The sequence below is a fragment of the Schistocerca gregaria genome, chromosome X (genome assembly GCF_023897955.1).
Source record: "Schistocerca gregaria isolate iqSchGreg1 chromosome X, iqSchGreg1.2, whole genome shotgun sequence".
NCBI lineage: Eukaryota > Metazoa > Arthropoda > Insecta > Orthoptera > Acrididae > Schistocerca > Schistocerca gregaria.
In genome coordinates this window covers 92,479,540-92,505,098 of record NC_064931.1, presented here as the reverse complement: position 1 = coordinate 92,505,098, position 25,559 = coordinate 92,479,540, and the positions used below count along the sequence as shown (strand labels likewise).

The 25,559-nt window shown below is 45.6% G+C and overlaps 1 protein-coding gene across 1 annotated transcript in view; it reads left to right on the top strand.

Moving 5' to 3' along the window:
• Positions 1 to 23,004: 23,004 nt before the first annotated feature.
• LOC126298679 (b(0,+)-type amino acid transporter 1) overlaps positions 23,005 to 25,559 on the top strand; it is a 634,347-nt gene continuing 631,792 nt past the window's right edge. Inside the window, exon 1 of the mRNA XM_049990114.1 lies at positions 23,005 to 23,078. Coding sequence (XP_049846071.1) covers positions 23,051 to 23,078 — 28 coding nt within the window. The 5' untranslated portion in view covers positions 23,005 to 23,050. The remainder of the gene's footprint in view (positions 23,079 to 25,559) is intronic.

The following is a 25,559-nucleotide window of genomic DNA, read 5'->3' as shown; positions in this document are numbered from 1 at the left end:
AGTTAGCATAGCCTTCAGCTACGTTATTTGCTACGACCTAGCAAGGCGCCAGTATCAGTACTATTGATATTGTCAATCATGTACCATAAAGAGCGACGTTCTTCATTAATGGATTAAAGTTAAGTATTCCACCAGCTACGTCCGTTTTTCTCAATTCTAATTCCCCTGTCATATTCCAGACATCACGCCAGCCTGCGTGAGCTAAAACGCACTCATTTCGGCCTCCTTTAACCATACGGTTGGCTCTCCTGCCAACCACAACAGTTGTAGCCTTTCCCCGAGGTTATTCAATCTGTATATTGAGCAAGCAGTAAAGGAAACAAAAGAAAAATTCGGAGTAGGTATTAAAATCCATGGAGAAGTATTAAAAACTTTGAGGTTCGCCGATGACATCGTAATTCTGTCAGCAAAGTACTTGGAAGAGCCGTTGAACGGAATGGATAGTGTCTTGAAAGGAGGATATAAGATGAACATCAACAAAAGCAAAACGAGGATAATGGAATGTAATCGAATTAAGTCGGGTGATGCTGCGGGAATTAGATTAGGAAATGTGACATTTAAAGTATTAAAGGAGTTTTGCTATTTGGGGAGCAAAAAAAATGATGATGGTCGAAGTAGAGAGGATATAAAATGTAAACTGGCAATGGCAAGGAAAGCGTTTCTGAAGAAGAGAAATTTGTTTACATCGTGTATAGATTTAAGTGTGAGGAAGGCGTTTCTGAAAGTATTTGTATGGAGTGTAGCCATGTATGGAAGTGAAACATGGACGATAAATAGTTTGGACAAGAAGAGAATAGAAGCTTTCGAAATGTGGTGCTACAGAAGAATGCTGAAGATTAGATGGGTAGATCACATAACTAATGAGGAGTTATTGAATAGGATCGGGGGGAAGAGAAGTTTGTGGCACAACTTGACATGAAGAAGGGATCGGTTGGTAGGACATGTTCTGAGTCATCGATGGATCTCCAATTTAGTATTGGATGTGCAGCGTAGAGGGTAAAACTCGTAGAGGGAGACCAAGAAATGAATACACTAAGCAGATTCAAAAGGATGAAGGTTGCAGTAGGTACTGGGAGATGAAGAAGCTTGCACAGGATAGAGTAGCATGGAGAGCTGCATGAAACCAGTCTCAGGACTGAAGACCACAACAACAACAAGGTGGCTCTGTTGTTTCGTATTTACATTGCCCCATGACAACGTGCTATGAATCAACGACAGACGGTGTACCGCCTCACTTCAGTGTGGATGTCCGCAACCATCTCAATGCTGTATTTTCTGCCGCTGGATTGGAAGGGGAGGTCCTATTCTATTGCTCATGACGTCATCTGACCAGAATCCCAGTGGTTATTACCTATGGGGATGTCTTAAGTCACTTGCGTATGAGACCGCAATGGGTACGGATATGGAATTAGTTGCCAGAATTGTATCTGCCTGCCATGTGATACGGAAAACACCAAGGATGTTTGTGAGGGTGCGTCAGAATCTTGTTCGTCGAGGTCATGCTTGCATTGAGTTTGATAGCCGTCAGTTTCAACACATTTTGTAAGATACTGTACGAATGGTATTTGCACTTTACAGTAACTAACGTAAATAAAAAAGTACACAGTAATGTGATATTATTCTTATTATCTTCTTAAGCTGGCTTCTCTGATCCAAGGATCCATACCTCAGATTGTTCAGCGGAGCCTCCTCTGTGTCCTGTTATATTTTTCCACTCTATTACGGAAACACACTGTATATGCAGCCTTCTGGCATGGCTATGGATAGTCCCCTAGACATAATTTTAGCTGAAATATTCATATGTTCCTTCAAACAAATGGTTCAAATATCTCTGAGCACTATGGGACTTCACTGCTGTGGTCATCAGTCCTCTAGAACTTAGAACTACTTAAATCTAAATAAGCTAAGGACATCACACACATACATGCTCGAGGCAGGCTTCGCACCTGCGACCGTAGCGGTCGCACGGTTCCAGACTGTAGCGCCTAGAACCGCTCGGCCACTCCGGCCGGCTATATTACTTCGAAGAAGATTTCTTCAAGAATAATTCTGAGCTAAAGAGTAACATTAGTTTCTACGCTCGGTATGTTGACGATTTAATTTTTGTATTCAGAGGTAGTTATGAAGAATGGGATCAACTGTTTCATAGTTTGAACCAATTTGATGAGAAAATAGTGTTCACGAAAGTATTTCATAACGAAAATAGTGAGTTGAAGTTTCTTGATCTTACTTCGAATGTAACAAAAGATAAAATTGACTTCAGAATCTTAAATACGTAGCCTTTTCAGATTGTTCATATGGCTCTGAGCACTATGGGACTTGACATCTGAGGTCATCAGTCCCCTAGACTTAGAACTACTTAAACCTAACTAACGTAAGGACATCACACACATCCATGCCCGAGGCAGGATTCGCACCTGCGACCGTAGCAGCAGCGCGGTTCCGGACTGTAGCGCCTAGAACCGCTCGACCATAACGGCCGGCCTCAGCCTTTTAGGTAACTTTATCCCAGTTGATTTGGCTTACCTTCAAGCACACAAATTAACCTTTTTGCATTGTAATATTGTACGCCCCTGGTAGGTGAGTGGTCAGCTCGACGGAATGTCGCACCCAGCGGCTCAGGTTCGATTCCCGGCAGGATCGGAGCTTTTCTCCTTTCAGGGACTGGATGTTATGTTACCCTTATCATCATCATTTCATCCCCATCGACACGCAAGTCGCCGAAGTGTCGTCAACTCGAAAGACTTGCACCAGGCGAACGGTCTACGCGAAGGGAGGCCCTGGCCACACGGCATTTCCATTTCCATTGTAATATTAATCGTGCTTTGGTTACTCAGTTATCCCCGAAGATTTTTGCGGAAGAGATAAATTTCATTAAAACTTCAGTCAGTAATAACGACTACGAACCATCATTAGAAGACAGAATACTGGATAGTAAAACTGCTAAAAAAGTTTTTAGGAGATTACGAACTGGAAAAGTGAGGAAAAGGGGTGGGGAATTTCTATTCTATACCGTTTCTACGAAGCGTTTTATATAAGAAACCGCCCTCTTGCTAAGGAATATGACTGTAATGTTTCGTTTTCAACTAACAATAGTCTTGCGAAAAATTTAATTCACGCCTTAAGGGGTAAGGAACTATTTTCTCACTGTGGCATCTATAAAATAAGGTGTAATTATTGTCCCTATTTCTATATAGGTCAGGCAGGCAGACAGGAGGAGTAGTTAGTTAGATACAAAGAACATTATTGGATAATGGAAGCGTAATGTTGTCTATACATTCCGAGCACATCATACAATATGTACACTCCCATATTAAATTAGAAGATATGGTTATTTTGCAAAGGGAAGAGAAGGGTTTCAGATTGGGCCTGCTCGAGGAATTTCAAATTTTTAAGCACAATTTCATAGTCGGCTTAGTTCTGGCTTATACTCCAAAGCAGTGCAAATGGTGTTCCCTGTTATCTGTACTCATTGGATATAGACCTGCAAGAATAATTTGCCAACTCTCGAGCCACTAACATCAGAACAGCGCTGTAAAACAAAATCTACTCCTAATGTTACCACTACAAAACCCCTTGATATCATGTATCCTAGACTTTATGGCACTAATATACCAGTTCACTACACACTACATTTAGAAATCAGCATCTTCCAGAACTGCAGCAGACGACTTTCCTTTACCCACCCAAAACCTAATTCCATCCAAAGAAACAAGGTATTTATTGCTAATGATACGCAATAGTAGAATCTAATTAATTTAACTGTTCATGCCATTTATATGAAAAATCCGCCGGAAACAAGTGGGCACAATATGACAGCATGTAGCTATGTTAAGTAAAAAAAAAATGTAATGGCTTTGTTTGGAGGAAATAATTCACAGAAAAATGTTATAAATATGTATGTATATTGTTCTCAAAAGAACGGAGCTGCTTTATAAAGCCCACATTTAGAGATTTATACCAGAATGGAAATTACTACCATCTTTCCAGATGCATAAATTTCTTAAAAGTATCAAGGTAATCACTGAGGTATTAAATCTCCAATGACACACTTTGGCGATTCCTCTCTAATAGCTGACAATTAATAACTGTTATGAACGCAAATATTTTCATTGCTCCCCTCATTTCGACCACATTCACTCAATAATTATATTAACTAACTTAAATTTAACAGGAAACGTTACTTTATCCGTGTTAGCGGTGGCTGATCTCCGTGGCTGTCGATTGAATTATACAGCCAACGGCCACTTTCTGTGTTGCTTCGTGCCTACGGAGATGCTTTTGAGCTTTCACCCATCCTCAATTGGCATAATACATTTATACTTGCTTTAGCAACACGCTTCTATCTGCAGAATTCGAACACTGCAGCTTGAAATACCCCCGTTTTATCCTTTATTGGCTTTTGTGTGATTTACCGAAGCCGCCAAACAGTGAATTATTATGAATATATGACCGTGTGCTTAATGGATGAAAGGACATCGGTTTTTTCTGCTGTGGTTTGGGGGATACTTCAATAGAGTGTGGCTGTTCTAAGACGGAGTGGTTAACGATTGAAAGTTTTTTTATTATTAAAGACCACGAAGGTTGCGATATACACACTGATATGTATTTTCTATTAACACACAAATTTTGAGGCAGTTGCTATCTTCGCCTTACATGTTTAATTACGGTTATGTCTTTTATTGGTTGCTGATTTTAAGTACTTCGTCACACGCAATCATGATGGTCAACATTCACAACAATCCTCACTGCAATTCATGGTTGTTGCTGGCCGACGCGGTTGACGCGAAACACGTAATTCGGCACTTGTCACTTTTGGTTTCACATCACTCGCGAATCGTTTTTGATGAGGGCCAACCCTACGGCGGCAAGGGGACGCGCTCATTTGTCACACTCCGGTGAATTTACAATTTACTTCTCACTCGGCACATCCGCCATTGACACCGCACTCAGCTTGACCGCCGTTCTTATTTTTGCCAGTCTTTACAGTACTGCTTTCACCCGACACTAATCTCACTGCCTCCTGCAGCGCTCGACAATCGACTCTTGCCTACTATCGACCTGGGTGTCGGATACAAATATCTATGTTCGTGGGACCACTGATCCCTTACAAGCTGCCCCATGGAAAATTACCAATAGTATAATTACGTAGGGAAATCATAAAGTAAGCTATGTATCTCGTTCCGCGCAAAGACTACTGCGCAACAAGAGTGTTAGAAAAGAACACATGATCCGGTTATCCGCAGTCACATTTCTCCTGCGGTGCTAATAACAAGTGCTTCACAGTGCGCAACTGAAATGGCGCTGCAACTGGAAACGCACTCCACAAGTTGAAGCGCGAGGGACACTACGGTTCTTGTGGGAAAAACGTGTAAATTGCACACAGATCCACCGTGATATTCTGACGGTATATGGACTAAATGCAGTGTCGCTTCCAGCCGTAGAGAAATGGTGCCAGCAATTTTAGCAAGGCCGCAGAGTTGTAGGCGATGCTGATCGGGAAGTCCAGATCTCGTACCATGCGATTTTCATCTTTTCGGCAAGCTGAAAAAACGTCTTGGATCGGAGGTGGTGGGAAGATTTTACAACGACGAGGACGTTCGCACGACGATTGTCGAATGAGTCAAATGGTTCAAATGGCTCTGAGCACTATGCGACATAACTTCTGAGGTCATCAGTCGCCTAGAACTTAGAACTAATTAAACCTAACTAACCTAAGGACATTACAAACATTCATGCCCGAGGCAGGATTCGAACCTACGACCGCAGCGGTCGCTCGGTCCCAGACTGTAGCGCCTAGAACCGCACGGCCACTCCGGCCGGCTTCTCGAATGTCTCCGTGACCAAATACAAGATTTCTGTCTTCAATGAACTGAGGAACTGAATGATTATAACAACATTCCGACCGTTGTTGACAGAGAGTTGGTGACTATGTTGAAAATCTGTCCCGTATGTGTGTGTCGTGCAGCATTCAGTGAAAGTTACTTGGCCTGCGATAGTAATGCCAAAGTTATTGTTTTATATACCCTTGTAATAGTTACATACACTTAGCTTTGTTCTGTAATTTAACGCTCCTTTTTTCATTTGTAGCCGACGGCCTTGCCGCAGTAGTCACACTGGTTCCCATCAGATCACTGAAGTTAAGCGCTGTCGGACTGTGCTAGCACTTGGATGGGTGACTACCTCGTCTGCCCAGAGCTCTTGGCTAGCGGGATGAACTCAGCCTGTGCGAGGCAAACTGACGAGCTATTTGATTGAGAAATAGCGGCTCCGGTCTCGTAAACTGACATACGGCCGGGAGAGCGGTGTGCTGGCCACATGACCCTCCATATCCACATCCAGTGACGCCTATGCGCTAAGGATGACGTGGTGACCGGTAGGTACCGTTGGGCCTTCATGGCCTGTTCTGGAGGAGTTTAGTTTAGGTCTGCAATTGTAGAATGACCTAGCGCGACTCATTACAATACTTACACAGGACATTTAGCAATATTTTGTCGTACTCAGGACTGTAACAATATTTAAAGGCAGCAATATTAACTCTATAAACATAACTGACTAGGTATAATTTTGGAATTTGAAAGAAATTGTAATTTGGCGTTAGATATTATTTCTGAGGTAAATAAACGAATTAGTCGGCAACGTGGCGTTTGTTCAGGAAAAGAAACTACAAATTGCCGTACTAAAGTGAGCGCGATCAACTATTAGTTAAATATAAATGTACAGCTCGGAAAACGTGGTACCTAAATGAATCGACGCAGCTACAACAGTCAGAAGGAAGTCGATAATTATGAATATGTAAATGATTTCAGAATTTCTTTGTAGGGAAGGCGCAGCGTGTTATCTTGGATGGAGGGCCGTCGATAAATGTTAAAGTAACTTCAGGTGGGACCCTTGCTATTCATGTTGTACCAGTATATTAATGACCTCGCAGACGATATGAACAGGTACCTCTGACTTGGCTCAGAAAATGCCGTTTTCTGTAATGAAGTACTAGCTGAAAAAAGATGTAAACATATTCAACCAGACCTTAATAACGTTTCAAAATGATGGAAAGATTGCCAACTTGTTTTAAATGATCAGAAACGTAAAACTGTGCTCTGCACAAAACGCGGAAACGTTTTATCCTATGACTACAATATCAGTGAGTCACAACCGAAATCAATAAAATCAAGCAAATAGCGGGATGTAGCACTTTAGAGGGCTATGAAATGGAACGATCACGTAGGCTCAGTTGCAGGTAAAGCAGATGGCAGGTTTCTATTCATTAATAGGATACAAGTAAAATGCTTTAAGTCTACAAAGGAGATCGCATATAGCACACTCGTGCAATTCATCTCAAAATGTTGCTCAAGTGTATGGGCCCCGCAACAAATGGGACTAACAAGAAATATTGTATGTGTACAAAGAAGGGGAGGAAGAACGATGACAGGTTTGTTTGACCGACGAGAGTGCGTCACATAGATGCCGGAAAAATTGAACTGGCAGACGCTTCAAGATAAATGACAAATATCCCGCAAAAGCCTACTTAGAATGTTTCGAGAACCACTTTAAGTGATGAATCTAGGAATATTCTACACTCTCTAAACGTGTCACTTCCGTAGGGATCACAAGGGTAAATATAGTTTATTCACAACAAGCACAAAAGCGAAACTTCCTGGCAGATTAAACCTGTGTGCCCGACCGAGACTCGAACTCGGGACCTTTGCCTTTCGCGGGCAAGTGCTCTACCATCTGAGCTACAGAAGCACGACTCACGCCCGGTACTCACAGCTTTACTTCTGCCAGTATCTCGTCTCCTACGTTCCAAACTTTACAGAAGCTCTCCTGCGAACCTTGCAGAACTAGCACTCCTGAAAGAAAGGATATAGCGGAGACATGGCTTAGCCACAGCCTGGGGGATGTTTCCAGAATGAGATTTTCACTCTGCAGCGGAGTGTGCGCTGATATGAAACTTCCTGGCAGATTAAAGCTGTGTGCCCGACCGAGACTCGAACTCGGGACCTTTGCCTTTCGCGGGCAAGTGCTCTACCATCTGAGCTACCGAAGTACGACTTACGCCCGGTACTCACAGCTTTACTTCTGCCAGTATCTCGTCTCCTACCTTCCAAACTTTACAGAAGCTCTCCTGCGAACCTTGCAGAACTAGCACTCCTGAAAGAAAGGATATAGCGGAGACATGGCTTAGCCACAGCCTGGAGGATGTTTCCAGAATGAGATTTTCACTCTGCAGCGGAGTTTGCGCTGATATGAAACTTCCTGGAAGATTAAAACTGTGTGCCCGACCGAGACTCGAACTCGTGACCTTTGCCTTTCGCGGGCAAGTGCTCTACCATCTTTTTTTTGTTTTTTTTTTAATGTATCAGTTCTAGGCTGCCGTTGCGCAGTATAAGAAAAGAAAGGAAATGTCTTCTTGAGGTGCACAAATGACTATCACTTCATTGTCGAAAGGAAAGTTGCTCCGCTGCTCTGCGAGAGAAGGAAAATGTTGAGAGGAAAATGGGAAAAAAAAAATGCCTTCTGCATTGGTGAGCATCTGAATAGTATCTTAAAATTCCGGCAAGAAATGAAGTCCCAGGAAGCAAATATGATTTATACATACAGGCAACTGCCAACCTCTACTATCCAAATATTGTATTTGAAGCATTTAACCGTTAATCATGATTGGCAGCATATTTCCAAATATCCTCCTGTAGTCACAATGTTGGCTTATTTTAAATTGTTCAATTTCTATGTAAGAATAATAGTCTAGGAAAGTAGCATGCCTATTCTGCATAATAAACGATGCTGTGTGGCCCACGATCCACGTGGTAGCGTTGTTTTTTGCTCGTGGATACCTCAGTTTTTGTGGCTGAATGATCTCTAAAAGGTCTACACCACTGGGCGTCGTACGGTCTATCACTGACAATCGTTGACGAAGAAATGTTGTAATTTCTTCTGCGTGTCCGCACGTGAACCTATGAAGGAGCGTATCGACTCTTCCGCATGCGTCACAGTTGGGCGTTGGGTGAATGCTTATTTTATGTAGCTTCTCATTCGTTGCTACTTTATCGTTGACTGTGAGATACCAGTCGGCTATGACGCGTGATGGTAACATGTCGTTGTGCACATTCCGCCATATTATTCTCCAATGTGTATGTGGATGTTTTTCTTCGAGACGATTCCTGTGGTTTGTTGTCATGAGAAGGTCATAAAGCTTCCTGTTCGTCAGGCTTCCGGTATCGACGATGTTGTGTCGAATGTAGCTCATTTCCATGTAGTACAGTTGCACATGTCGGTAAGAAAGTGGAATGCCGGCGATATTAACTGGTGGGTCCAAGCTATGAGGCTTCCACCGCTGAATGAGGTTTCTGATGAGAATGGTCCTCCGGGTACGAAACTCCTTCCTGATGCGATTTAGGAGCAGGGTGACACATTTTTTGTGTACTTTAATGAGGTTAAGGCCACCTTTGGACGAAGGTAAGGTTAAGGTATCGAACTGAACTTTGAAAATATGCCCCCTAAAAATAAACCAACATAACGCTTGTTGTACACTCTTGGCTAGGTGGTCGGAGATTGGAAGAATTTGCGCCAAATAATTCATCTTGCTCGTAATGGCGCTCTCGATGGTCTTAACTTTCTGTAGTATGTTCAAGTCACGGTCGGAGTGAAGTATCAAAGCAGCACGTAATTTATTAAGCATGTGTGACCAGTTCTTCGTCAGGAATTTGTCTGGTTTGGCCTCAAAAGTAACACCGAGGGTTGTGTGAGAATCCTTTACCTTGCACCAGGTAACATGGGATATGTCTCCGATACCGCCACCGATCCGCAAAACTGTGGTTTTAGTTCTATTGAGTATTGCTCCTGAAAGAAACGTGAATGTTTGTAGAAGAGTTGCTGCCGACAGAAGTTGTTGCGATGATGACACAGTTACGCATATATCGTCAGCATACGCAATGCATGGGATAGTGACGGACTCGACGCTAAGCCCGATCCCGCTATGCGCTAAGTTGTTCAGTAGCGGCTCTACTGCAATGGCGTACAAAATCATTGACAGAGGACATCCTTGGCGGATGGATTGCTCAATGGCAACTTCTTTTGTAAAATGGCCATTAATGAGAATCCGTGAAGAGGCGTTTGTAGTAACTTTGCGAATTAATTTTATGAGATGAGGTCCAAATCCTAGTTTCTTCATGCTTTGAAAGAGGAAATCATGACGTACACGGTCATAAGCCTTCTCAAAATCTAGAAAGATCAGAGCGCCCTGTCTTTTAGTTTCAGCATATGAACAGATGATGTCCCTCAAATCGCAGACAGCTGAGATTGCACTTCGACCTTGCACTGCACTGTACTGGTAACTGCCTAAAACCTTGTACATAAAGGTTTGCATCCTTAGCTTAATCGATCTGGTGACGATTTTGAAGTCGGCATTCAGGAGTGTGATGGGTCGTATGATTTCGACCTTCCTGCTGTTCCCTTTTTTCGGTAAGAGCAGGATGATACCTTCCGTAAATGCCTTGGGTATGACTTCCAGGTGCCAGAGTTCATTCGCTATCTCGAGGAGTGTCGGGCCGAGGAGGTTCCAGTATCGCTGGTAAAACTCAGCGCTGAGACCATCGTGTCCTGGTGATTTCTCTTTCTTTGCACTGTGGACCGCCAGTCGGATTTCGTCCTCTGTGAAAACAGATTCCAGCTTTGCATTATCCTGTTGTGACAAGCGACAGCTCAAGGTGCTAAGAAAATCCTCGCACGAGTGTTCATCAACGAGTTGCTTCTTGTAAAGTTGACTATAATAGTCGTAGACGTGCGAGATGATGTCACGTTGTTTCGTGATGGCATTCTCAGCGTCATCAACGACGGCTTCAATCAACATGGCTTTACACCGTTTCGTCGCTCTCAGGATGTGGTACAGAGAGGCCCGTTCTTCGGCGGCAACGTCCTTGGGGTGGGCTCGCACGATGATGTCATGCATTCGTTGGCGTTGTATCTCCGTGATTTTCGCTTTATATCGTTTGATCTTTACGTCGATGTCGCGAGAAAGATTGTTAGTGCGACTGTACAGTTCTCTCAAACAGTGATAATAAAATTCAAAAGTCTGTTTCTGCCAAAAGCTTTTTTGTCGGGCGTAGCTCATGAGGGTGAGGCGTAATTTAGGCTTAGCACACTGAATCCGCCACTGTAGAACGCTAGCGTAACAACGTCGGTGCCGCTGGAGCTGTTGCCACGTTATGTTCACCTCCTCTTGAAGTTGGGCATCCTGCAGAAGGCTGACATTCAATTTCCAGTAGCCCTTCCCGCGGTAAATTGGCTGGCGTTGTAGGTTGAGGTAACACTGATATGCACAATGGTCGGAGATGTTGACAGGAGCTATGTCACAGTTCACAGTGTGTCGCTGGAGGGCATCGGACACATAGATCCTATCCAGCCGACTGGCAGAATGACTGGTTACGAAGGTGTACGCTACCCGTTCACCTTGCAGTTGTTCCTATGTATCGTGAAGACGCATGCCATGAATTAAATGTTCAAGTTCGATACATCTGTTCGTGTTAGGAGTTTGGTCTCTGTCGTTGAGCACACAATTGAAATCACCACCAAGGATGAGATGTTCACGATAAGCGCTAAGAAGAATGGGAACCTCGGTTTTATAAAATTTTGAACGATCTCTCTTATGAGTGCTACCTGAGGGGGCGTACACGTTAACAATCTGCACACCATTTACTCGAAGAGAAATGCCACGACCACTGGGCAGCCGCTGCACATCCGTAAAGGGTATACCGTCACGCAGAAGGATGGCAGTGCCTACAGCATCCTGAAGATTGATGTTATCAATAAGAACGTAACCGGGCACTTCTAAGGCTGTGACTACCTCCTGTAGGAGGGCAATGTCAACGCTGGTACCATACAAGAAATCAGTTAGCGAACGGAGTTTCATCGCACTTTGAATTCTATTGACGTTAAGTGTGGTAATGTTGTAGGTTTGGCTGTCACCCATGATGGTTCAGAGGACAATGAGCTCTGAGTTTCGGATCGTCCTTCTCTCCGGCTTTGAACCAAACTCGTTGGTAACGTTTGGAGTACGAAACGAAATGTCAAAACCAATAACGGGTCAGGGAGCGGAAGGTCGCAGCGCGATGGTCATGCGCGAGAGCAGCTACTGCTGCATCTCCTCGTTCTGCTGCCACCACGGCTCATTGCTGTCTGGTGCTGCGCGGTGCGCGCGCCGCCCTGCCCGCCACCGCCGGTTGAGTCTGTCAACGTGGTCGCATCCGCCTGGCCACCACACGGGGCTGCGACTGACGTCAGCGAGTTCCTGCGGGAGCGCTGCTGCAGCTGCTCGCTGCTCTGCTCGCTCTTCCTCTTAGCCGTTACGGTGCTCTGATCCCTCTCAGCGCTCAGTAGTGCCTTCAGGTGTTTTGGTTTGTTCACGAATGCGTTCTTGCCTCGCGGTGTCCTCGCAGCGCACGGAGCAAGAAGATTGAAGTTCAGTCTCGCTGCCACTTTCTGACATGTGTACGGGTCTCAAATCATTCGACTTTTCCTCTTTGCTACTATTTCCTTTGCTTCTCCTTCGGCGGCCTTTCTTCGTGTCTGCTACAGTCTCTACCGATAGGGGTGGTTCAGGCAAACTGATCTGCACCCGCTCCTGTATCTCACAAGGCTGAGTTCCAGAGGTGACTGGCGCATCGTTGGTATCCAGCGGTAACTGCCCCGGTGAGGATGACGGTGCCGAATCGATGTCCGTCCTACCGCGAATGTCTTTGGCACTGCATTCCACCTGAACTGGCATCTCCGCCTCGCTAACATGTTCCGGCTGCCGGGGTGGTGGTACAGTCCCCGCGACCACCTCACTCAATAGTGGAACAAGCTTTTCACTACCGTCTGCAGGACGTTCCCGTGGAAGTTGAAATGGACGTCGACGTGTACAGTTCATCAGCAGATGGCAAATCGAACAGGTAGAGAGAAATCAGAGCTCGAACAGAAAGGTTTAGGTGTTCGTTTTTCCCGCTCGCTGTTCGGGAGTGGAATAGTAGAGAGATAGTATGATTGTGGTTCGATGAACCCTCTGCCAAGCACTTAAATGTGAATTGCAGAGTAGTCATGTAGATGTAGATGTAGATGTAGGGGGTTGGCCAATGTAAGTTACCTGTGCGCGACAGCCGCCAATGGCAACATACGAAGGTATATGTTTTTTCAAGTCTACACGTACACTTCGCACCCCGCTGTTAACTTGGTAGCGATAGGCACTCGACCATTTTTCATTTGTAACTGACAAAACCGCGCCGTACAGTGACAGACAATGTGCAATCAGATCATTAGGGCACTCAGGTGGCACATTAAGTACCCTGACGGTTCTTACTCCGTATCCCGAAGGCAAGATTTGGACATTACTAATACTGCCATCATTATGACGAATGGTCTCACACCAACATGCTCCTCAACGAATTTCTCATAAGTGTCACTCGAAATAAATTTGATAAATAACGAGTACTGCACAAAGTCCAACTGGAACGTGTCGACTATATCTTCAGGCAATTTCTAATCCTCAAAGATCCACTCAAGAATTTCAAACGCCGTCGGTCGCAAGGCAGCGCGATCGAAAACACACTGAACGCTGTTCGCTCTGTTAATTGTCGACATCTTACTTACAACAGTTATACAGAAACAAACGTTAACAGCGCTCGCACACGCTGCTCAGCTCTCCACCTCAGCACTGCTCGCGACGTAAACACTGGCCCGCGCTACCGCCCGTCACCGCGCGATGTGCACTGGCCGAGTGCCGGAACACGACTTCAGAGCTACAGAAGCACGACTCACGCCCGGTACTCACAGCTTTACTTCTGCCAGTATCTCGTCTCCTACCTTCCAAACTTTACAGAAGCTCTCCTGCGAACCTTACAGAACTAGCACTCCTGAAAGAGACGATACAGCGGAGACATGGCTTAGCCACAGCCTGGGAGATGTTTCCAGAATGGAGAGCTTCTGTAAAGTTTGGAAGGTAGGAGACGAGATACTGGCAGAAGTAAAGCTGTGAATACCGGGCGTGAGTCGTGCTTCGGTAGCTCAGATGGTAGAGCACTTGTTCGCGAAAGGCTAAGGTCCCGAGTTCGAGTCTCAGTCGGCACACAGTTTTAATCTGCCAGGAAGTTTCATATCAGCGCACACTCCGCTGCAGAGTGAAAATCTCATTCTGGAAACATCCTCCAGGCTGTGGCTAAGCCATGTCTCCGCTATATCCTTTCTTTCAGGAGTGCTAGTTCTGCAAGGTTCGCAGGAGAGCTTCTGTAAAGTTTGGAAGGTAGGAGACGAGATACTGGCAGAAGTAAAGCTGTGAGTACCGGGCGTGAGTCGTGTTTCGGTAGCTCAGATGGTAGAACACATGCCCGCGAAAGGCAAAGGTCTCGAGTTCGAGTCTCGGTCGGGCACACAGTTTTAATCTGCCAGGAAGTTTCATATCAGCGCACATTCCGCTGCAGAGTGAAAATCTCATTCTGGAAGCACAGAAGCGTTTAAGCAATAATTCCTACCCTGGACTTCACACAGTCTGCCTTCGGCGGTGCTACGGCACGGACGTCTGTTAACGTCCCTGCCGGAGTAGTTCGCGCTCGCGCAGTTGTTTACCTCTTCGGCGTACTCGCGCGTTTAGACGACTCGATACAGAATGGCACATGCATACCGAAAGTCGACTCTCAAGATTAGTTTTTCGAATGTATATGCGAGGCCAAAAGCTTACGAAATAGAAAGGTTCCTACGAGACGAAGTTAAACTTGACTACAACGAACTTATCGGAATCCACCTCTCCATAGTGAGCAGTGTCGTTTACGTCAAGCTGATTAACGATGCAGTATGTGACAGAATCATCCGAGATACTAAACATGGACTCAAATTTCGTCACTCTGATGGACATGTTGGAGAAGTAACTATTGATCATGCAGGACTGGGCTTACGAAACATACGCATTTTCGAACTTCCCTTCGAGGTTCCGTCTGACTTGGTCATTGACGCCTTACGCCCGTATGGAAGAGTGCTCAGCCACGTTCAGGAAAAATGGTCCAACTTCACGACTTACCCCGTTCTCAATGGGGTGCGTCAAATCAGAATAGAACTGACACAACATGTACCATCGTACTTGTTCATCGGCGGATGCAGAGCTATAGTCATCTACGATGGACAGCCCAAAACATGCTCAGGATGCGGGAAAGAGGGCCACGTGCGTTCCGAATGTATGCAGCGGAGAATAGTGCAAGTTCCAAATGGCGAACCCGTACCTACGTCCACGTTGACGCCGCTGCCACTAACGTATGCGGACGCATTTCGAACAGATCCCATCCCGAAGAATGACCAGGTACAGAATCCTGACAGTTTACGGCAACCGACTGCAGCAGAGACCGCCTCCAGTGACGAAACGACGCACACTTCTGCCGCTCCGGCGCCGACGACGCCCTTAACCGAGCGGAAAGGATCGGTAGGAGATATGGAAATTGATCCTGCGGTTGTGCCGACAGCTGCTTTCGTCCCTGAGCACCGGGAGTCACTTCCGCACTCGGATACGGAGGCGCACACGCGCAAACAACGGTCGCCGAAGCGCCACAAGAAACGACGGCTAGCGCCGTCGGATACCTGCTTACTGCAGTCCATGTCAGACGAACTTGGGTGTAACGTCGATACAGTGCATCTGGATGCGCAACGGGAGGTTCTACCCCCCAAACAGCAGTACGACTCGAATCACGCTAGACTTGGGTTGAATACAGACACACCGGACGGAAAGCCGACGGAAGGAGACCCTCCACCCACCGCAGCAACGCCACCGCCTCCGGTCAGCCCGGCCGGAGAGACGCGACGGGAGCTGGACCTCCAGCACAGTAACTGGGCCGACGAATCCGATGCTGACCCACACACTGACGACGCACCCGCAATGGCCAGTGCTGCGTCCACCGGATGTTAACCGCCCAGAGGATGCAGATTGACGCACAGACAGCAGGTCACCGGGCAGCAGCACACAAATTAACATAAGCGTTCATGTGCGCTTTACGCACTGAGGAACAGCGGCAGGCATATCGAACAGCCTCTATTAATATTAATACGATCAGAGCGCCTGTAAAATTGCAGTTATTACGAGACATGCTGCATGCGTCAGACGTCGACATCGTTCTGCTGCAGGAAGTATGTGTTGAGAGCTTCCCCGACCTCTATGAGTACGATACGTTCATTACACCAACTACCGACGGCGGCAGCGGAACAGCGATACTTCTACGTAGCGGCATAGTAGCCGAGGACGTGGTGTACCTGCCGTCAGCGCGAGGACTGGCTCTCACAGTGCTGGGAGTACGGGTCGTTAACATTTACGCACCGTCGGGGTTCGACAGACGGCGCGACCGATCCCGATTTTACGCAGAGGAGATTGCAACACTATTCTTAGGTCGGTATGAACATGTCTTATTTGGAGGCGACTTCAACTGCGTGCTCGCACCAAAAGATCAACACCCACGTTATACTTCATGCCCGGAGCTGCGACAACTCATACAGGACATGAATCTCATTGATACATGGGAGAAGATACATGGCGACAGACGTGGATACACCTACGTCACGAGTCACTCTGCAAGTCGGCTCGATAGCATTTACGTAACACGTCGTCTCGAACCTGCGATCCTCGATGCGGAATTGTGGCCTGTCGCCTTTTCAGATCACATAGCATATATTTGCACGGTCTCCCTCAGTCGTCAAACAAGTTTGGAGGAGTCGCAGTGTTTGGAAACTGAATACAGCACACCTCAGGTAACCTGAGTGCAGACGCATAGTCGAAGATGCTTGGCACGTGTGTGATCGACGCCTCCCGACATATCCGACGACGTTGCAGTGGTGGCTGGAATGCGTTAAGCCTGCATTGCGCCGAGCGTTAATTGCATACGGAAGAGAGCAGATGATGTGGAAGCGACACACGACGGAATTTTATTTCACGATGCTCCGCGAACTTTCTGTACAAGCATCTTCATAGGAGCGTCGAGCCGGTATAAAACGAGCACAGGCCCAAATAATTTCCATAACGCGCCGCCGTCTGGAGGGAGTCGCAATCCGTGCAAGGGCCTTTGAACGAGTCCGTGGAGAATCACCGTCGATGTATCACGTTATCAGAGAAAAACAACGTAGCCGCAGAACCTTAATACAGACGGTCGTACTGCCAGATGGTCGCCGCATGACAACGCAAAAAGATATTGCCAACGCTTTCGTGGAACACTACGGTCATCTCTATGAAGAAGCGGAACACGATCAGCCAGCCTTTCAGGAGGTCCGACGAACGCTCTCCGCGTGTCTCGACGAGTCGGCCAACCTGGAGTTAACAGGTGAAATCACAGTTGACGACGTAATGGAAGCGATTGATAAGGGAGCGTCGCACAAATCGCCGGGGCCCGACGGGTTTCCGTTAGAGTTATATCGTACATTTAAAGATCTCATGATTCCACGATGGATTGCCATGTACTGCGAATTGATGTCTCCCAACGTGCCTCTTCCACCCGCCTTCGTGGAAGGAATGATCATCCCCATCCACAAACCATCTGGCGGCACAGGGATACAGGCCTACCGGCCACTGACCCTTCTTAATTGCGACTACAAGATCTACGCCAGGATACTTGCAGCACGCTTTAAACGCGTAATACGCCAAGTGATTTCACTAGACCAAACCCAGCTAGGAGGAGACAGCAATATACAAACGGCACTCAGTGACTACCGCGATGTTATCGCACTGGCATCAACATGTCGTCTCCGGGGTGTATTGGTATCGATAGACTTCGATCGCGCATTTGACAGTCTGAGTCATGCTTATCTCACGGATGTTATGACAAAAATGAAGTTTCCGGAAAGTTTTGTCACCGTCGTTATGAGACTACTCGACGGAGCCGCATCGAAAGTGCTCATCAATGGACGCTTGGTGGGGCCCATCACCATCTCACGATCGGTCAGACAAGGGTGCCCGCTGTCAACGATATTGTATGCCATTGCTGTCGAGCCCCTGCTCTGCGGGCTCCGGAATCGACTCCAAGGAATGACGATAAGGCACAACAAGTTTATATGCCGAACATACGCAGATGACCTAGTGTTTTTAGCACAGTCAGGCGACGAGGCAAGAGCCTCCTTGCATTGGATTAATTTGTATTGTATGGCTAAGGGAGGTCGCCTGAACATGGCAAAGTCAGGAGCGATGAACATCGGGAGAGGACTCCCGACAGGAAGTGTAGCACCATTACAGCCGATCAACAAGATGAAATGTCTAGGAATTATCTTCACTACAGACGTTCGACGCACGGCGGCACTGAGTTACAGACATCTTCTGCAAACAATTCGTGCGAGTGTCCGAAGTCACAGGTTAAGGGCACTGGATATGATACAACGGGTCACCTTTGCCAACACTTATCTAGCCTCTCGCATCCCCCACCTGGCACAAATTCTTCCTATACCGGTGGGGCTGGCCCGCCGAATCCTGGCGGCACTAGGATATTTTGTGAGCACGGGTCTGCTTTTTAAGGTAGGATACGAAACCCCCTTCCTCGTAGTCGTGGAGGTCTTGGACTAGTTCACGTACGCGACCGAGCAGTAGCTATTTATGTAACCACAATGATAAAGATGTGGACACGACACCAGACATGTCTGACGGGCACCTTGATAGACGAACTCGCTCCACCTTCGCGTTCGGCTCCGGTAGCCGTGGCTCACATCTCACCATCGCTTACCCATATGCGAACCTTTTTTGTGGAACACAGTTATGTACATATGGAACTACCGACTACCAGGACGGCAACGGCACGTGATATATATCACATCTTGACTCGACGACGGCCGAACAATGCCGTAGAGCGCCGCCAACCAACAGTTACGTGGTCAATGGTATGGAGTACAGTGCACCATCCACACCTTGATACGGGAACGCGCGCACTATGGTATCAGGTGGTAAATGGGAAATACGTGACTCGTTCCAGGTTGCATACAATTCATATGGCGGACGAGCCACTGTGTCCGCAGTGCAATGTTATAGACACAGAGGAACATCGCCTGATATGCGGTCCTTCGGAGGACGTATGGTGTTTGGTCAAAAAAATGATCGCCTTCCTCCTTCGGGTGGGGCCACAAACAGTAGAACCACGCACATTACTTCTCCCAGATAGGACATATTATCCCCGAACAAAGACAAACGCAGTGACTTGGATTCGAGGTTTGACTGTGCGTTATCTTTTCCGAGACGGCAGTAAGAATGTGCTTGACTTCTGGGCCTTATTACAGAAACATCACTCACAGCTTATGAGACATCCGAGATATCGAACATATTACGCAAATTTTTTAGGGAGTGCCTTGCTTGATCCCCCACCCAGTTGGGGTGTCCCGGGTAGGAGAATGTAATTATTGTCTATAAGTATCAGAACAAGAAAGGACCAGGACAGTGGAGAGGATCCACAAACACACGTGAAGACGTACCCGACACCAACGCGAGGTATGACGGGATTAGCGAGGTACGCGACTGAAAGAGGAACGTAGACCGTTGTTGTTTTGTCCTGACAGAAGCAGGATTTTTTTTCCACTCTTATGTAAAAAAAAAAGTGGAAAGTCCACTTATTTACGTTTCCCAGAAAAATTTTATTTTATGAAGTCATCGTCTTATATATTAAAAAAATGCTAGAAGCAGTTTATGTTTGTTATTGCAAAAAAGTCGGTAGAGCACTTGCCAGGGAAAGGCAAAGGTCCCGAGTTCGAGTCTCGGTCCGGCACACAATTTTAATCTGCCAGGAAGTTTCATACAAAAGTCGTTAGGAATTTCACACTGTACTGTAACTTTTAATCCGTGTAGATTGACCACTTGCTTCCCTAATAGATTCATTTTAAACGCTGAAGAAGTCACATACAAGAATTAAGAAAGAAAGAAACTTCCTCAGACTGCAATTGAATGGTCTTCATTTTCTTATGCCACAATCGAAAAAAAAACAAAAAAAAAGATGGTAGAGCACTTGCCCGCGAAAGGCAAAGGTCCCGAGTTCGAGTCTCGGTCGGGCACACAGTTTGAATCTGCCAGGAAGTTTCATATCAGCGCACATTCCGCTGCAGAGTGAAAATCTCATTCTGGAAGCACAGAAGCGTTTAAGCAATAATTCTTACCCTGGACTTCACACTTGTTTCCAGATGTGTAGATGTACACTACTGGCCATTAAAATTGCTACACCACGAAGATGACGTGCTACAGACGCGAAATGTAACCGACAGGAAGAACATGCTCTGATATGCAAATGATTAGCTTTTCAGAGCATTCACACAAGGTTGGCGCCGGTGGCGACGCCTACAATGTGCTGACATCAGGAAAATTTCCAACCGATTTCTCATACACAAACAGCAGTTGGCCGGCGTTGCCTGGTGAAACGTTGTTGTGATGCCTCGTGTAAGGAGGAGAAATGCGTACCATCACGTTTCCGACTTTGATAACGGTCGAATTGTAGCCTATCGCGATTGCGGTTTATTGTATCGCGACATTGCTGCTCGCGTTGGTCTAGATCCAATGACTGTTAGCAGAATATGGAATCGGTTGGTTCAGGAGTGTAATACGGAACGCCGTGCTGATCCCAATGGCCTCGTATCACTAGCAGTCGAGATGACAGGCATCTTATTCGCATGGCTGTAACGGATCGTGCAGCCACGTCTCGATCCCTGAGTCAACAGATGGGGACGTTGGCAAGACAACAACCATCTGCACGAATAGTTCGACGTCGTTTGCAGCAGCAGGGACTATCAGCTCGGAGACCATGGCTTCGGTTAACCTTGACGCTGCATCACAGACAGGAGCGCCTGCGATGGTGTACTCAACGACGAACCTGGGTGCACGAATGGCAAAATGTCATTTTTTCGGATGAATCCAGGTTCTGTTTACAGCATCACGATGGTCGCATCCGTGTTTGGCGACATCGCGGTGAACGCACATTGGAAGCGTGTATTCGTCATCGTCATACTGGCGTATCACCCGGCGTGACGTTATGGGGTTCCAATGGTTACACGTCTCTGTCACCTCTTGTTCGCATTGACGGCACTTTGAACAGTGGACGTTAAATTTCAGATGTGTTACGACCCGTGGCTCTACCCTTCATTCGATCCCTGCGAAACCCCACACTTCAGCATGATAATGCACGACCGCACGTAGCAGGTCCTGTACGTGTCTTTCTGGATACAGAAAATGTTGGACTGTTGCCCTGGCCAGCACATTCTCCAGATCTCTCACCAACTGAAAACGTCTGGTCAATGGTGGCTGAGCAACTGGCTCGTCACAATACGCCAGTCACTACTCTTGATGAACTGTGGTATCGTGTTGAAGCTGCATGGGCAGCTGTACCTGTACACGCCATCCAAACTCTGTTTGACTCAATGCCCAGGCGTATCAAGGCCGATATTACGGCCAGAGGTGGTTGTTCTGGGTACTGATTTCTCAGGATCTATGCACCCAAATTGCGTGAAAATGTAATCACATGCCAGTTCTAGTATAATATATTTGTCCAATGAATACCCGTTTATCATCTGCATTTCTTCTTGGTGTAGCAATTTTAATGGCCAGTAGTGTAGATGTGTTACGCCTGTTGAAGATGTGTGAAAACACTAACGTGTACTGCAATAAATTAGTTGTTGGTTTCCGTATTTCTTGAAGTACAGGGTGTTTACACATAAACTTTCGCTACTTGGGAGGGCTCCCATGAAAAACGAGTGATCGTACGACAATGAAAGTTTGTGGAAACATTTTTAGGGACATGCGGAAGATAAATAATGAATAAAGTGTGCTTCATCACTCCCCAAAATGTTCCGAAGTCACATGTCGTTAACTTCAGTCATTGCAAGAAACGTCAGAGCAAAGTCCACTATACTGTCTGGATCACCTGGGAAAAATTGGTTACTAATGTGAATTTTGTATAGATACATTTCACAGTTGTTCACGGCAATTTTCGAATGGTGGACCATCGAATGTTAGCTGTGCAGAACTCGTGCAGAACTTGAAGATCGCACATTGCATCCAGCATTCCCAGCCATGACAACAGGAACTTCAACAGTTGGTTGGTTGGTTGGTTTGGGGGAGAAGACCAAACAGCGAGGTCATCGGTCCCATCGGATTAGGTAAGGAAGTCGGCCGTGCACTTTCAAAGGAACCATCCCGGAATTTGCCTGAAACGAATTAGGGAAATCACGGAAAACCTAAATCAGGATGGTCAGACGCGGGTTTGAAGCGTCGCCCTCCCGAACGCGAGTCCTGTGTGTTAACCACTGCGCTACATCGCTCGGTAACTTCATCAGTCTATGAAGCAATTAGCGTAGCCCTCTCTCAGGAGCAGTTCCCAAATCGCCAGTTAATTCGAACATCCGAATGATGTCCTTCAACCCGGGTGTTGAAAGACGACATCTCCGTATTCCTTTAATGCGTCGATAATCTGTTACTGTTTTGGTAAAACAGCTATACGAGTAGAGCTCTGCTCACCTTGTGCGGACCCATGTCGACTGTCTACAACTGTAATTCACACTGATGTTTGTGTTTCAACCCTACGTCGCCGTGCCAGTATCGGCGTCTAACCTTAAATCGTGACATTAACACCACTGACAACGCAAATCCTGCAGCGGGCAGTCTGAAAATCGTTCTTTTAAAGTTGAGTAGAACCATTTTGTAAACAATTTCACGTCTACGCCCGTTCTGTTGTGAAATATTAATATTATAACCGCCTTGTAAATTAACAGCGTTTCTGCCAACGTGTCGACTGTGCTATTGGTCCCAGGAGTCGGTGTTCCCATATTTATCTTTCAGCAGAGTTTGTAGTCGTGAAGTTGATTACACGAACATTAGTGTGAACCTCTGGAAGTTGCAGCCCATAGTACTGTTTACGACGGCCGGCCGATGTTGCGGGGTGAATCCCCCCCGGAGGCGGCGCTACGACTCGCGCGTGCGCTTCGTGTCGCTGCTTGCGGGGGTGGGAGTGGGGGTGGGCGTACAAGACTTTATGTGGCAGCGCGCGCGCCGCAGTCCGAGGAGTGTCATGATCGCAGACAGACGGCTCGCAGACGAGAAGCCATGCCTCAGAATGGTCGCAGAAGGCGAAGTAAGTTGCGCTTCCGAGCTGGCGAGTACAGACTCCCAGTATCTTACGACTAGTCTGTGTTTCTTGTACAGCTAAACAAAGTCACATTAATAGCTTCACGAGAGATCTTTATGAGTCTGAGGCCAAACATTTATGATCTTCCGCGATAAAGTCACTTTCTTTTTCGCTCAAGCACTTTTCGTTGCAGTCTCAATTCTAGTCTTGTTTTTTCTTGAATTTACGAAAACAATGCACGGAAAACGGAAACAGTGAAAGTTTCGAAATTTCCCAACATCACACAATAATTAATTACATTGTTTCGCATCTAAGAGGTTTATTTGTTTTGTTTTGCTTTCCCGTACTTTGAATTACCTTGCTATCATAATAGTAACATCACATTTTCTTTCATTGTATGAAGTAACTTGTGATATAATACAGACATACTGATCAGGGAGCGTTCAGCAGATTGTAATATTTGAAGAAATACTTCAGAGGCAAGATCGCATTTAAGTATTTATTTTGAATTGATGATCGGTTTCAACAGTACTTAGCTGTCATCTTCGGATCTTATTTTTGCTTTCAGAATTATGCCACATATTTTGAAAAATATGCTATCCCAAGATGACAGCAAAGTACTGTTGAAACCGCTCATGAGTTCAAAATAAATATTTAAATACGATCTTGGTTCTGAAGTATTTCTTCAAATAGATAACTTGTGGTTTAGCTGGTTGAAATTTTGAGATCTACCCCGCACACTGCAATTCTGATTTTTAATTTAAACGTAATAAACGACTTTTGAGTTATGTCTTCGCAACAACATATAAACTCAGAATAATACGTCTGGTGAAATGGAAACTAAAATCTCCTTGTTGCTTCTTTCGATACTAACATAATTCAATACGTCATTCCTTATGGACGAATGGACTTTAATTCTTTTATGGATTGAGCGAAGCAGAAAAATGACAGCGTAACTTTAACAATTGGTCAGTTGTTTCTTCCTGCTTTGGTATCTCATTTTTGCAGCTAAAAGTTCAGCAATTATGTTTTACTTGAATTGTTTTCAGGGGTATTTGTGCAACTATTATAGACTTCTATTTTCGTGACATAGGAGGTGTAAATATACTTTAAGCAGCATTTCTGTATTTCTTCAACTCATGCGAATGATCCATCTGTACTTTCCTAATTGTGCAGTATTTTAGTTTCAGGAGTCACATTCTCTGAACTGGATTCATTTAGAATAAAACCATTCGCATTTGTAAAATAATGAATAGTAAAGAAATGTCATGTTAAGTAACTTTCGAAATCTAAAGCCGACACTTAGGTTACGTTAAATCCTAGTGGGAATACGTGACTCACCTGGAGGATGAAGTTCTTCAGTAGCTTGGAACTTACGCTTGCCGAGTCCACATTTAATGTGTGTCCATCAAAGATCTTTAGGTATGTACTAGTATATCCTGGTGGTACGTGACGCATTACTCCGGCGTTCAAGGCTTTATAAGAAATAGGAGGCCATCATGTGTTCCCTGTCGTTCCTGCCTATAAAAAAACTATGTTCATAGTAGCAACCCGTCATGAATGGCGCGATCCTCAAGACAATGGACTCGTATTCGGGAAGATCGAGGTTCAAATCCACTTCCGGCCACCCAATTTATATTTTCCTTGTTTTCTTTAAATATTATCAGCCGATAACCGAAGTGATTTTTTTCATTTTAACTACGGACGAGTCCTTATCCAACTGAGCGAATGCTACGACACTAAAGAGATCGCTGTCGCCTAGATATAATACTATAACTTCTCTTTTCTCCATACTAACATATTCTTCTACGCTTTCAGGGTGGATCTAAGGACATACATGTTTGCCTGAGAATCGGTCCCCTTGAGACCGCGAAGATAAATGATGACTACTAAGAGCTTGCATATAAATATATGAGTAACAGTTGTTCTCGTGAAGAGAATTGGAAGAAACCGGAATGGGGAGAAACCGTAATGTGTATTACAGTGAAAAGTAACAGGTGCAGTGCACTTCATAGTTATCTGCCGAGTAGAGGTACATAGTGTTTTAAGTGCTTAGATAACATCAAACAAGACAAAAGACACTATCCATTTCACACCTACAGTAGTATTGCGCGTAGAGTAACCAGTACAGCTCAAAAAACAAAGCACATATTGGAAACTTCGCGGAACCTTTGCCTGCAGTAGCAAGCACACGAGACGTTATGTGAAAATATGAAAAGCGTCGCGGATCATCCAAGTCGATTCAAAGCATTGTCCACCACTTTTCTGCGTTCCACCATCTTTCATTTCTCAGATAAGACTACTTTCGGTGGAAATATGCTGCGGCTGTTTTAGAACCCTGCGTCTTCCACATCATCGAAAAATTCTCTACTAACAACGAACTGTGTCATTCAATTTCTGGACTATCGCGCGACGACTGTCCTCAGTTTTCCTTAACTGACTGAAGGAGAAAATAGTAAAACTAAATCTGGATGGAGACTTAAACTG